The 14,497-nt window shown below is 40.1% G+C and overlaps 1 protein-coding gene across 3 annotated transcripts in view; it reads left to right on the top strand.

Moving 5' to 3' along the window:
* Positions 1-14,497, top strand: part of Tsg101 (tumor susceptibility 101) — a 31,280-nt gene that overhangs the window by 13,012 nt on the left and 3,771 nt on the right. For 2 of the 3 annotated variants that reach the window (XM_021195007.2, XM_021194996.2), the window contains exons 5-7: positions 654-780; positions 4,232-4,298; positions 6,505-6,596. In XM_021195007.2, coding sequence (XP_021050666.1) covers positions 654-780; positions 4,232-4,298; positions 6,505-6,596 — 286 coding nt within the window. The remainder of the gene's footprint in view (positions 1-653; positions 781-4,231; positions 4,299-6,504; positions 6,597-14,497) is intronic. The other variant, XM_021195001.2, reaches the window with a different exon arrangement.

The following is a 14,497-nucleotide window of genomic DNA, read 5'->3' as shown; positions in this document are numbered from 1 at the left end:
TCTGACCTCTTTGTGTCTGGGCTGAGTTGGGAAGGGTTTGCCTGCTCATGGAGGGTGTCCCTTCTTAGTTTAAGAAGAATTAACCACATTTATTTTGAGAGAGAGAACTCAGAGATAGAATGAAATTGTAAGAGTCTGGATTTGATCAGACCCAATCCTATTTATTATTCTCTAGTTCCTGTTACTAGAAGGCTTGTGCCTGCTCTGTACTTCTTCACAAGTGATACCCAGTATGTAAGGTATCACCACACTAAAAAAGAGAGCTATGTATAGGTAAAGAAGATTCAGACATGTTTCTGTGCCTTCATGTAACCCATGGTCCCATTTGAAAGTTGGCATGTTCAGGAAAATAGCTGGGCCAGCCACATGGCTTCACATGTAAGGGCTCAGGCCACACAAGCCTGGTTATTCCTGGTAAAAGCCTGAGTTTGATTCCTGGAACTCAAGTAAGGATGGAGAGAGAGAACTGATTCTAGAGTTCTTTCTGACCTCTGCACACACACAAAAGTGCTCATGCATACAGATAATAAAAAGCTGAGAGAGTAAAGAAGATTGTCAAGAGTTGAAAACTAACAACAGTAATGCCAAACACTTCTATTTTGCTGAGAATTAATTATAGGTGACATGATTTCCTGTGTTTCCCCCCTTTATAGCCACGGTCAGAGTTGTTGGAGCTTATTCAAATCATGATTGTGATATTTGGAGAGGAGCCTCCAGTATTCTCCCGGCCTACTGTTTCTGCATCCTACCCACCATACACAGCAACAGGGCCACCAAATAGTAAGTACATTGAGATCTGACATTAAAACTGGCAGAAACAAAACAAAGCCTTGCAAAACTCTTAAAATATCTTCACTTTGCTTTTTAGCTTGTCAAGTTAGTGGCGTTTTGGGAAATATTCTGAGGCCCCACGTCTGCATGTACAGGTTCCTACCAAAGACTGGCCTTTGGGCTTCTATCTGTGGGTAGAAAATCAAAGTGTGGATGTTCTAGATTCCAGAGTGGAAGAGAAGATGCCAAATAGAGCTAGAAGTTTTAAATTATGCATGCCATGGAAAAGCCTTATTTGACCACCTGGAAAGCAGATGTAATTTTAAAAGGTAGCCTGTGATTCCAGGATCAATGCTGTAGAGAGTTAATTACAATCAGCTACCTCATTCCCTTGAGCTCTTCTGGGTATACACAATTGGACATCTAGCTCTTGGCTGCTTCTCAGTGGTATAGCCAATTTGTACCTTGTCAGAAGGGTGAGAGCAAGTGGACAGTACTGGTCCACCCCTGGGATAGCTCCATCCTGTTCTGTTTATCTGAATGATTCTTGCTGATACTTCAGAATCATCCAGATAATTAGAAGTTGGTTGTACTTACTTGTTTTGATGTTTTTGTTTTGTACTGCTTTTATTGTGTTTTAAGTTGTCATTCTGACAAACTTCTCTTTGAAAACCAGTTATGTGAGCTTTATTTCTTTCTGCCTAAAGTCATTCTCTTGTTTTTAATCTATTTTTCATGAAGACTATCTCGATTCTTGAGTAGAATGAGAATGTAAGTGATTCATTCAGCCCTCACCTCCAGCCCCCTACCCAGCGTAAGCTTGCTAGGACTCTCGCTTCCCGTATTAAGGGTGGTGGCGATTGTTTTGACTGAGGGTTTTGAGTTTAAAGTGGCAAATATTTCCTAGAGGAGTTAACTTATTTACTACTTGGGACAAAGGGAACCTTTTTCTATTTCTTTCAGTTTCACATTGCCTTTGAAAGTATAGTATTCCAGAAATCTCACACTAGACATTTTTGCAATCCAGTTTTGTACTCACTGTCACATCAAGCGCTGAAGAGCTAGTTTAAGTAAATCACTAAAAGACCATTGTACTGTCCATCCATTCCAATTGTAATAACATTTTAGATGTTTAGATAATAACCATCATCATCATCATCAGGTATGACTGTGAACAATGGTCTGGATCCTCCTATACACGTACTAAGTAATAGCTAATAATCTTGGATACATATTTGAATAAATATTTAATAGTTGAGAAATCATTGCTCAGAACATTTCTTAACTCAGGGTAATTTTTAAGTGATGAGTCATATTACAAGAAATTGTTAAAAACAAGTGCAATAGTGTATGCCTGTAATTCCAAAGACTTTGGAGGTTTAGCCAAAAGAATTATGTGAGCCTAGAAGTTCAGGGTCTGTGTAGGCAGCATAGTGAGACATTAAGTCATTAACAAGTCAGCATTATGAGACTGAAGAGACAGTTCAGCAGTTAAGAGCACCTGTTGCTCTTGCAGAGGACCCATATGGCAGCTTACAACAATCTCTAATCCACTTCTAGAAGATCCAGTTCCCTCTTCTGACCCTGCAGGTTCCAGAGATGCATGTGTAGCACATAAGTAGTTGCAGGCAAGACTACTCAGACACTTACAGTTAAAGCCAGCGCCGTATCCAAACCTCATTTTAAATGTATCTTAATGCTGAGTGTGTCTCTGTGGGTGTATGCACGTGAGTGCAGGTGCCTGAGAGAGGCTCCCGGTACCATGCAACTGGAGTTGTGGTCAGCTGTGAGCTGTCCAGTGTGGGTGCTAAGGATAGAGCTCAGGTCCTCTGCAAAAGCAGTACATGCTTGTAACCACTGAGCCATTCTTTTTAGCCCCTTAAACCTTGTGTGTGTGTGTCTCTCTGTTTGTCTCACTATGTTTTGTCTCTTAACTATGGAGCCATCTCTCCGGGCCCTAAAATGACACATTTTTAAGAAAAGGAAAATAATTTTTGATTATGAGGAAATTACAACTCAGAGATGGTGCTTTATATATTGGAGAAGCCAGCATGGAAGTGAGTGATATTGACTATGTGTGTTGCTAATATATAACAGCAGACTCACTTTGTTTAAGAAATATTCAAAAATGTCAACTATGCTTCCTACTTGGAAAGTGTCTATGTGTGTGGAATGGAGTTGTAAGATTTGGGGAGTTTTTGTTGTTTAGTTTTGTTTGCTTTTTAATTCAAATACTGAATTTCTTTCTTCATTATACTTAGGAAAAAGTATTCTAGCATTTACCATAAATCCTAAGAAGTCTGTAAACCCCGATATGTTAGGCTGATAAAGACTTCCAAGTCTGCTGTTGATAGCAGCCCAGTGTACTTTTCCCACGTGCTTGTACTCTGTCACTAGAAGGTCATTCTTGAAGGGTTCTGTGCCTTTTTCTTCAAGCTTCATCTCTCATACTTGTACTTGATCACTCTACCTTTAACCTTAACCTTAAGAGGCTTACTCTGCCTCTTAGATTTAAATTAGCTCTTTTCCTGGGTAATCCCATAGATAGCACTCTGCTTGCCCTGTCAGCTCCCACTTTGAATCTTTATCTCCCCAGCTGGATTCTAAGCAACATGTGACCAAGGATTCCTTCTCTTTTTATTCTTCTCTTCTCTTCTCTTCCCTTCTCTTCCCTTCTCTTCCCTTCTCTTCCCTTCTCTTCCCCTTTTCCCCATCTCTTCCCAACCCCCCACCATCACCACCAAATCCCTAGTTCCTGTCATATAAAAGACAATAAAACATTTATTTATTGACTTAAGTGTTGACTCACCATTGATCTAATGAGAAAAGTTGACTCTGAAGGCAAGTCCTTTTCCATCCAGGCCAAAGTTAGCCTTTGGCACCACTGACCTTACAAGCTTCTAAAATGAATGAGGTATTCTTGAAGACTAATTGCTTTTAACTTTTTTCCACTAATATTTCCAAGCTTTTGAAAGTTAATCTAGAGTGTGGATGTGAGTTTTGTGTAGGATTTCTTACCGTGATTTGGAGTCTTAAGTTCTAAACAGGCCAACAAAACAGCTATGCAGTTCAGTCAGTCTGGTGTTATGTCCCAAGATTTCTTAGATGCAGAGGCGACTACCCTCAAAGAAGCAGTTGTAGAGCAGATGGGGTCAGCATTACCTTCTCCTATTACAGGTGAACTTGGGGCTCAAAAGCTTGCCAGGCTGGCCTGTCTGCCAGTCAGTTCTCACTAGGATTTGCATGAATGTTACGCACATGTAATGAGTTGGGAATTAAATGACTTCAAATTACTTATTCTTTAAAAAACAATCTAGGCCAGATGTTGGTTTTGTTTTGAGCCTGAGATTGGATTCTTGGTGTGAAATTCTGCTGTGGTTTGATAGTGTTTCATACTGCTCTACAGCCTTTATATTCAGGACTATGCATATGACTTTCAAATGTTAAAAATTATTTTTAGCCTCCTACATGCCAGGCATGCCAAGTGGAATCTCTGCATATCCATCTGGATACCCTCCCAACCCCAGGTAATGAAAATCTATTAATTACATTTGGAATCAAAATAATGCTAACTGGGGAATTAAATAAATTTAGTTAGAATTCAGTGAGGTTGGTTTATTGATGTTTGTTTTTTGAGATAGGTATGACTGAGTAGACTCACAGTCCTAGTTCAGCCTTGGTATTATAAATGTTATAAATATATAGAGATAAGATAGATAGATAGATAGATAGATAGATAGATAGATAGATAGATAGATAGATGTTATAAATATATAGAGATAGATAGATAGATAGATAGATAGATAAGAAAGGAAGGGAAAAAGGAAAGGGAGAGAGAAGTGTATTGGTGTTTGTTTTTTGAGATAGGTATAATAGATATAGATAGACAAACATATGTATACATATATACACATATACACACACATATATATGCCTATATTCATATTATGTAGGTATGCTATTATATACCATATTTGGCTTATTGGTGGGATTTTTGTGATCAATATGTGCCCATAATTCCAAAAGAGGTATAGGTTGTCTGAGAAAGTCAGCTTCATTTACAGGGGAGGGATTGTGGGCAGGCTTCATAACAACAGTAATCGTGATTGGTTTGGGGCTACTTGCTTTTTCCTTTTTAAGAAGTTTATAAAGGTTAGAGAAATGGCTCATTAATTAAAGAGCACTTTCTGCTTTTCCAAAGGGACCTGAATTTGACGCCTAGCACCCAGATTAGGAACTTGAGCTACAAAGGATCCAATATTCTCTTTTGTCTCCACTGGCACCCACACATATATATACACTTAAAGTAAAAATAATAGCTGGGCGTCAGCACTCCAGAGGCAGAAGCAAGTGGTTCTTTATAAATTCTAGCCCAGCTAAGACTACATAGTAAGACCCTGTATCAATCAATAAATAAATAAAATACAAATAAATCTTTAAGAAGAAACTTTGGATTTTCTAGAATGGAAATTTAGGACTGCTTATTAGAATACATGAATGACACAAACTATCCAAAAACATTTTTTTTTTAAAGATTTGCTTTCAGAGTGAACATATAAGGTTACCAATAGGACCCAGGTTGTCCTTAGGAATATTCTAGCAATTTCTGCCTCTCTGAAGGTAACCTCATATAATCAGAGCCAAGCAAGACCATTTGACCTTTTACTACCTTGGTTTTCTTCCGATATAGGAGCTCACACTTGGGGTTTTTTTTTTTGTTGTTGTTGTTGTGGGTTTTTTAAAGATACATTTATTTTAACTTTTATGTGTATGAGTGTTTTTCTCATGTGTATGTCTGTGCACCACTAGCATGCCTGGTTACTTACGAGCTCAGAAGAGGATATTGAATCCTCTGAAACTGGAGTTAAGGACAGTTGTGTGGGTGCTAGAAATAGAACCTCGGTGTTATTTGAGAACGACTGAGCCATTTCTCCAGCTGGTCTAGAACTCACCAAAGCTGGGGATATAGGTGTGAGCTACCTGTTGGGCTCTGTTTTATAGGTTGATTTGATTGTTTTGAGTTTTCTGAGATAGAGTCTTGCTATGTAGCCCAAACTGGCCTCATACTCTGTTTTTGAGACAATCCTTGTGGCTCTCCTAGAGTTTTCTGTATAGGCCTATGCAGCTGGCCTCAAAATCACAGACATTCTCTGCCTCTCCATCCTGAGTGTGGGAGTCAAAGCTGTGCACTACCAAGCCTGGCTTTTTTTCTCTCCTTCCTTTTTTCCTTCTCTCTCTCTTTTTCTTTTTTAATGTATGTGAGTGGTTTTTTTTGTTTTTTTTTTGTTTTGTTTTTTTTGCTTGTATGAATCTGTGCACCACATGCATGCTTGGCATCCACAGAGGTCAGAAGAGGGTGTCAAATTCCCTGGAGCTAGAGTTACCAGTGGCTATGAGCTAGCGTGTGATGCTGGGAACCAAACCTGGGTCCTTTGCAAGAGCAGCAGGCACCCTTACCCACTGAGCCATCTCTCCAGCCTCTGGCCTCATACTCAAAGCACCCTTTTGCTTCTGCCTCCTTCCCAGATTGGAGGCACACACTGCCATGCTTGGCCTTGACAGTTGATTTTCAAACCCAGTGTAATTTCCATACACTGTTCCTTGAATAAACACTTTCTCTAAAACTTTATGTTCACATCTGGCACTATAATATGTCAGTCTTAACTCTCTCAGTGGGGTTCTCATAGCACTGTAGTGTTGGGTCATCTTTACATTTGGTGTTCTTTTCTATAGTGGTTATCCTGGCTGTCCTTACCCACCTGCTGGCCCATACCCTGCCACAACAAGCTCACAGTACCCTTCCCAGCCTCCTGTGACCACTATTGGTAAGTATAAGCATTTGTATTTTTCTTTATAAGTCAAGGTCTCCTGTTGTAAAACATGTATTTCATTTTTACATGTAAAATTTTAGAATATTCTTCCATATTGGAAAGCTGCAGTGATCACTATCTTATAATGTGAAACTTGATGTGATTTAACATTCTGTAAATGAGCCTTCTCGTTTACCATTTAGAAGTCTAAAAATGTAGCAATAACTCACTAACACTTTCCTGTTTGCCACACTCTTACCGGTGGATCTCATATGTTTTGAGTCACTAGGGTCTAAGGCTGCTGGAATAGTCCTAAAGACATAGCCCCAAAAGTAAGGTTGGGTACTACTAGCAAATCCTAGGGCCTTGTGGCCTAACTGTAGATCATACCCGGAGTTAGCATGAAAGGGTCAGTAAGATGGTGGCACACACCAGTGGTGTTTTGCTTTTTCGAGCTGTCTGACCCTGGAGGACTTGTGCAAAATTGGCCTGCAGAGGACCTCCCTTTTGTCACTGCATCTGCCTTCTGTTTCCGGCTGCTTCTGCCTGAAGGGATACTCTACTGGAGCTTATGCCTTCTAACTCACACTGGGTTATCATTTCAGCCATTTCCTTTCTTGCCTACTGGACTGCTGTCATTAGCACACAAAAACATCCCCTAAAATAGCCTTTGAAAGCATCAGCTGCACATCCCTGTTTGCACTACCCCGTCTCCTCACAGCAAACTTCCTTGTGACCATGGCCTTTCCTTGTTATCTTCACCCTTCTTGCCTTCCCACTATCATTCCTCTAAAACTGCTTCTGTCAGAGTCACAGTGACCTTTATGGGTTTAAATCCAGTGGCTGGTGACTGTTGTCTGTTCCTTGGTCTGTCTGTGGCATCTGACACAGTGGGCCTCTGCCAGCTTGGCTCTCTTTCCAGAGAACCACACTTTGTCCCTTTCCTCCTATATCTCAGGTGCTTGTGCTCAGTCTCTGCGGTTCCTTCTCTTAAGTTGGAATGCCTGATTGGTTCTTGGCACTTCGATTCCTCACTGTAATGATAGAGCTTTAAATGTCCTGTCTCTGCCCACAGCTGCTTAAACTGTGTTTGGTCTGCACCTCTTTCCTCTCCACTTGAGGTTTAATAGACATCTTAAACTCAACATGACCCAAGTTGAGCTCAGGTCCTTCTACAGTTTATCCATCTCCATTGATAGCTATTCCATATGCTAAGAGTCATCCTTGATTCCTCTAGAATTCTCTTATCTTCAGAATGTATGGAAATGTGACCATACCCACTGCCAGTATAAGTCACTGTTACCTCATCTAAATTACTCTATGAGAACCTCAGCCCCTGCATTTGTAGCAGCCTGAAGGATCTTACTCAAACATGAGTTGATGATGTCACTCCTCTACTGAAAACCTTGTTTCCCTCAGAGTTCAGTACAAAGGCTTAGAAGGTCTTGTTGATCCTGCTCCTCATTGTTTCTATTACCTTATCACCTGCTAGATTTATGTTAAAGAGTTGATTGTTGATTATTTCCTTTGTATTGGCATACTCGCTCTTACCAATCTGTGTTACTACCTCCTCAAACAGCTGGCCTGTGGCAGTTCTCCTGTGCGTCTTTGCTGAGTGCTTGAATGAATGCACTCTCAGGATTATGAGAGGCTGATGTTTAGTATGTCTTCTGATGTCATGAGACCTGATACCAGGGTCTCCTGTCTATGCCTTTGCTCTCCAGACAGGATCTGATGGCATGGCTTCGATACATTAAAATATGCTTGTCTTTTCTGTAATATAGTTTCCTTTAAGCAAGAAAAGTTTTGTTAATTTTGAGACCAGGTCTCATTGTATAACCCTGGCTGGCCTGGAATTCATGAGATCTGCCTTTCTCTGATTTATTCTCTGCTTTCCCAAGAGCTGACATTAAAGGCATGTGCCCACATACTTGGCCCTATACAGTATAATTTAAATTATTTGAATAAAAAATGCTGGGAGTCTTGAATCTGTAAGTTAAAAACAAAAAATAACAACAACAAAACCCCACTAAATCTGGGCCTAGAGAAATGGCTCAGTGGTTTAAGAATACTGGTTGCTTTTTCCAGAAGTCCCTTGTTTGATAGGCAGCCCCCACATAGTGGTTTACAACAGTTTGTAACTTCAGTTCCAGGGAATCCAATGCCCTCTTCTGGCCTCCTCAGGTACCAGGCACACAAGAAGTACACAAATATACATGCAGGCAAAACACTCATACACATAAAATAAAAATAACATCTTTTGCCAAGTATGTTGGTTCACATCTTTAATCCCAGCCCTTGAGAAGCAGAGGCAGACAAGTATCTGTGAGTTCTACAAAACTTGTTCCAGGATATGGAGGACTATTACACAGAGAAACCCTATCTTGAAAAAATAAAATAATACTAATATCATCTTTTTAAAAACCCACTATTTGGGTTCAGGCAGCATCAGAGAAATGGGAATAGAACAGTTAGTTGCCTTATTTCTTAGATAAAACTGTAGTATTATCCCTCTGATCTCATTTATGAATATTTAAACATTTGTTATATTTGTGGTATGTATATTCTCAGCACTAGTGTGGTCAGAGGACAACTTCTCTCTTTTTTTTTTTTTTTTTTTTTTCAAGACAGGGTTTCTCTGTATATCCCTGGCTGTCCTGGAACTCACTCTGTAGACCAGGCTGGCCTCGAACTCAGAAATCCGCCTCCCTCTGCCTCCCAGGTGCTGGGATTAAAGGCGTGTGCCACCACTGCCCAGCCTGTTCTTTCCTTCTACCACTGGGTCCAGAAATTGAATTCAGGTTATTCAGTTATTGGGCCTATTAGCTTATCTTTTGCCCATAAAAGTCTTGTCATTCACTTCAGAACTTTAGTTTTAAAGAATTTTATAGCTTAGAAAAATTCCATTTATCCTCAAAATGAGCTTTTATGGAAAATGATACAGTTAAAGTTTGACTTGAGGTTTGAAGAGTAGCCACGTCAGCTAATACTTACCACGGTTTACCATGGGATCACCTGCGACCCAATGGCTTCGATCATGACTGCATAGCAGCTGCTCTGTGGTTGCTGCCTGCACAAGTCTGGACCTGACAATAACACATTAGTAGGCAGTGGATTATAGAGCCCTTAGCCTCCTGCTAAACTATTGGCTATTTTGGAACATTGAAGATTTTGAGTAAATGGAGTCTCCTGTGGTGTGTTGTTGGTAGCTTTCTTCACTTTGCTTTACTGTGATCACATAAGTTGGTTTCTTTCTTTTTTTCTTTCTTTCTTTCTTTCTTTTTTTTTTTTGGAGCTAGAGCTCATTGCTTGCACAAAGCTGGCACACTGTCAAACCCAAACCCATCTAAGAGCCTTCATTAGCTCTTAGATGAAGATTCTGTGTATGCAGTTGTCTGGAAGGTTTGTTCCTTATGTCAGAAACTGACCTTTCATGTTATTATATAAAAAAAAAGTAATCCTCGTAGTTTGATCTACTTTTGAGCAGATAGTTTGTGATAACTCAGGCTCCATAGTTGCTGTACAGTAACTCACTTACCCTTGGCTTTGATTCCAGCGGTTTCTACTTATGTCAGCTCCAGTATAAAAGTATTATTTGTCTTTTTTTTTAACATGTATGTATGTATGTATGTATGTATGTTCGTTCCTGTGTGTATGCTTTCATATGTGTATACAGATGTGTGAAAGAAGGCTGGAGATCATCTTGGGTGTCTTCAGTTTACACTCTACTTTTTTGAAAAAGGTTGAGAGCCAGTTTTGTGGACCAGGAGTTAAGGGTTAAAACTCAGAAAAGTCAGGGCAGAGATAATCAATTAATGGCTAAGAGCAATGGTTGTTCTTCCAGAGGATCCAGGTTTCATGCTCCGCACACATGTGTGGTTCACAACTGTCTGTAACTCAAGTTCTGAAAAATCTGACACCCTCTTCTGACCTCTGCAGACAAAACACATACTCATAAAATTTAAAAAATAGAATAATAAAAATTAGAAAAGCTACCATTTATCTTGTTTTCTGATAGGCTAATCATAGATTCACTCAATATGAATAATCATTCAATATGAAATGGCTTCTTTTATAGGAAATAGTGATCAGTAAGTACTGTTAGAGAGCTCAGTGATGTTATTTCAGTTATTGTATACTAAGGTGATTTAAAGATACTGGCCTAATTATTTGATGAGTTTTCTGTTCCCTAACACTAGGAAAAATATGTCTCATTTTCTAAGGGTTAAATTTGGTGATAGATACCATCTGACATGTTTTGAGCAGTTATTAATATTATTAAAGTTTTGTAGAGAGAGTCGCGTGTACTGTGTGGAAGCATCACCTGTCAATAAAAAGCCAATGGCCTATTAATTGAGGCAGGAAATAAGAGGTGGGTGTTCTGGTAGGGAGAGAGGAACTCTGAGATAGAGTCAGGCATGGGAAGATTGACCACGATCTCTGCGGGGACAGATGCATGAAACTGAGGAGTCACCATCCATGTGGCACTCACAGAATAGGATAAAGGGGTTAATTAAGAAGCTAGTCAGGAAGCAAGCCCAAGCTCATGGCCTAGGCATTTATTCATAAATAATTTACTGTCAGATTCATTATTTGAGAATTGGGGCACTGGTGGAAAAGCCCATGGTTACAAAGTTTTTGACCTTTTTCACTCCACAGCTCTGTAATCTACTTCTGCTTGCTTGGGTAATTGTCATTGTGTGGGGACTTGATATAACAGATTTGCTCAGTATATAGTAGATAGATATAGTAGATATGGAGAATATGGGATTTCTCCTCAGTCACTTAAAAAATAGTGTGATGTCTGACTAAAAGCTGAGATGCTTAAAGCAGTTCTTCTCTGTTTCAGTGGAAAGCAGCTCACTGAATTTTGGACTAAAATTCAGAATGTTTGGGATTTTTAAGATTATTTTCATTCATGCATGTGAGGGAGCAGAGGCCCTTGAGCTGGAGGCACAGGTGGCTGTGAACTGCCACATCAGTCCTGAGAACTGAACCTAGATCTCATGTAAGTGCAGTGAGTTTTCCAAACCCCTGAGCTGTCTCTCTTGCCCCATCATTTGTACTACTTCAAAAACCCTGGGATTTTCTATTTCAGATTGTTTTGGTTTTTGATACAGGGGTACCATGTTGGCCTCGAACTCACAGAAACCTGCCTGCTTCTGCTTCCCAAGTGCATGTGTGCGTGCTTGCGCGCTCACATTCTCTCTCTCTCTCTCTCTCTCTCTCTCTCTCTCTCTCTCTCTCTCTCTCTCTCCCTCCCTCCCTCCCTCCCTCCCTCTTTCTCTTTTCTTTGTCTTTTCTTTCTTTCTTTCTTTCTTTCTTTCTTTCTTTCTTTCTTTCTTTCTTTCTTTCTTTCTTTCTTTCTTTCTTTCTTTCTTTCTTTCAGGTGAAGGGTAAAGATAGGGTTTTTCTGTGTAGTCCTCTCTGTCCTGGAACTCACTCTGAAGACCAGGCTGGCCTCAGACTCAAGAGAGATCTACTTGCCTCTGCTTCCCAAGTACCATTGTTTTTAAGGCTTTTACTTTTCATGTATTATTTTATTTTGTATGTACTATGTATATGTAGGTACCTATGGAGGCCAGAAGCAGACGTGGAAACACCTGGAACTGGCCTTAGAGGTGGCCAGAAGTCACCTGACATGGGTACTGGGAACCAAACTTGTGCAATGTGGCTAGAATGTCTACCTCCATGCCTAGTTCAAAGATAGCAGGAATCCACCCAGGAGTTTGTACAAGCCAGGCAAGCACATTTATCAACTGCACTATCATATTAGCTACTTTCTTAGTAACTGAACAAGGGACCTGACAAAGTGAATATAGTTACCCCATAGTTTGGGGGTAGTGTCCATCTTGCCAGAGGAAATCAGGGTAGCGAGAATATGGGGACAGATGGTCACATTGCATCTGCAGCCAAGCAGCTCATTATTGAGCCTAGGACCCTAACCCATGGAGTGGTGTTACTCACATTTAGGTCTTCCCACCTTAGTTAACCTAGTCTAGATTAACCAGGAGGTTTACATCCACGGTTCCATTGGAATTAGCTTTCCACAGACTTTATAGATACTACGTAAACTAGAGTTGACAGAGGCTTCCTTCTGTTCTGTGGGTTGTCTACTGTCTTGTGCAGAACTTTTTTTAATTTGATGCGGTCCCATTTGTCAGGTGGTATTAACTGAACTGTTGAAATCAGATTCAGAAAGTCACTGGGTACTCCTAGATCTTTAAATGTTTCCTCAATATGCTGTTGGAAATTCCATAGTTTAGAGTCTTAAGGCCTTTGATTCTGTTTAGTGGATTTTTTGCAGATTAGAGAGATAGGTACCTAATTTGGGTCTTCTACATTGGAACTGTTGGGTTTTCATGCCTTTCATCTTTAGTAAAAATCACATGGTAGAATACTTGAGTTTATTTCTGGCTTCTGCACTTTGTTCTGCATGCCCCTGGCTTTATAGTATGACTTTAAATGTATAATACCAGCATTGTATTTCTGCTCAGGATGCCTTGGGCTTCTTGTAGTCTTTTGTATTTCTATATGAATCTTATGGAGAATGCCCTTGACCTAGTTTATAAGAACTATATAAATTCTAAAACTAAATGTGCGTTCTTTAACATAGGGATTTGAAATTTAACATCAGTGTGACATGATCCATTAGACTTTAACCAAATGTGTTGGTGTGCTTGTATATGAAAAGCCCACATAAAAAGACCCTTAAGTTTTATTGTTCAGATAACTTGTACAACGCGGATAAATGAAACTGGGTATGCTGCTGTTGTCATCCAGGCACTGATCATGGGGACAGCAGCACTTTGCATCAAATAAGCATAATAGAATTTCATATGGGTTATTATGGACTGGGGTCTTTTAAAGAGAAGTATAAACTCTATTCCTTATGTATCTTTGTCAGAATGGGCACATAATAATAAGATAACTGTCTATGCTGGTCTTCTGATCTCTTGGGTCTTCTAAACTCTTGTAGGAAGTATTCCCTTTTAGGTGATGTGTGTTTTGCTTTGTGGGAGTTTATGTGCACCAAGGGCATATAGGAGCTCAGAGGGCAGATGACCTGAAACTGGAGGTACAGACACTCTGAGCTGCCATGTGTGTGGTGGAAACTGAACATGGAGCCACTATAAGAGAAGTGTTCTTAACCATTGAATCATCTCTCCAGTCCCTCTTCCTTTTTTGTTTTGTTTTGTTTTGTTTTTTGGGGGAAGGCTTTTTTGTTTGTTTTTTTTTATTTATTGTTAATGTAAGGCTGAAACAAAATGTCACAACAACATCTGACAGTTTAAGACTCCACAAAGAACTCCATGCTTTTCCTACTGAAAGAACAAAGCATCTCAATGCTACCACCTGGAAACGGAACGTCTAGTGATTCCAGGCCTTCTGTGAGCACAGTCATTTACTTCCTACCCCTCTCTTCCTTTTTAAAAACTACTTTATTAATCAGTACAGTGTAAGTAACCGGAGATTTTAATATGGCCTTTATCTTGTCTGGATGACGAAATAGGCCCTGTTATTGTCCTCATCATCATTATGGTTATGAGTGTGTGTGTGTGTGTGATGTGTGCTGGTGCCCAGGTGCCTGTGGTGACCAGAAGAGGGTGTCAGATACCATGTAACTGGAGTTACAGGATTTTGTGAGCTTCCTGATTATGGGCACTTATTACTACAGAGGTGTTTCTCCCAACTCCTGAACAGTCAGAATGAGTCTATGAGTGGGGCTTGTGGAATACATCACTTTGATAGCAGCTGAAAAATGTCTCCTACCCATCTTGAATGGTGAATTCTCTATCTCTGTCTCTATATTTCTCTCTGTCTCTGTTTGCCTGCCTGCCTGTCTCCACCCCCCACCCGTGTGTGTGTGTGTGTGAGTGTGTGTGTGTGTGTGTGTGAGAGAGAGGGGGGGAGAG

The sequence above is a fragment of the Mus pahari genome, chromosome 1 (genome assembly GCF_900095145.1).
Source record: "Mus pahari chromosome 1, PAHARI_EIJ_v1.1, whole genome shotgun sequence".
Taxonomy (NCBI): domain Eukaryota; kingdom Metazoa; phylum Chordata; class Mammalia; order Rodentia; family Muridae; genus Mus; species Mus pahari.
Note: the sequence above shows the minus strand (reverse complement) of the source record. Positions and strands in the feature narration are given on the sequence as shown.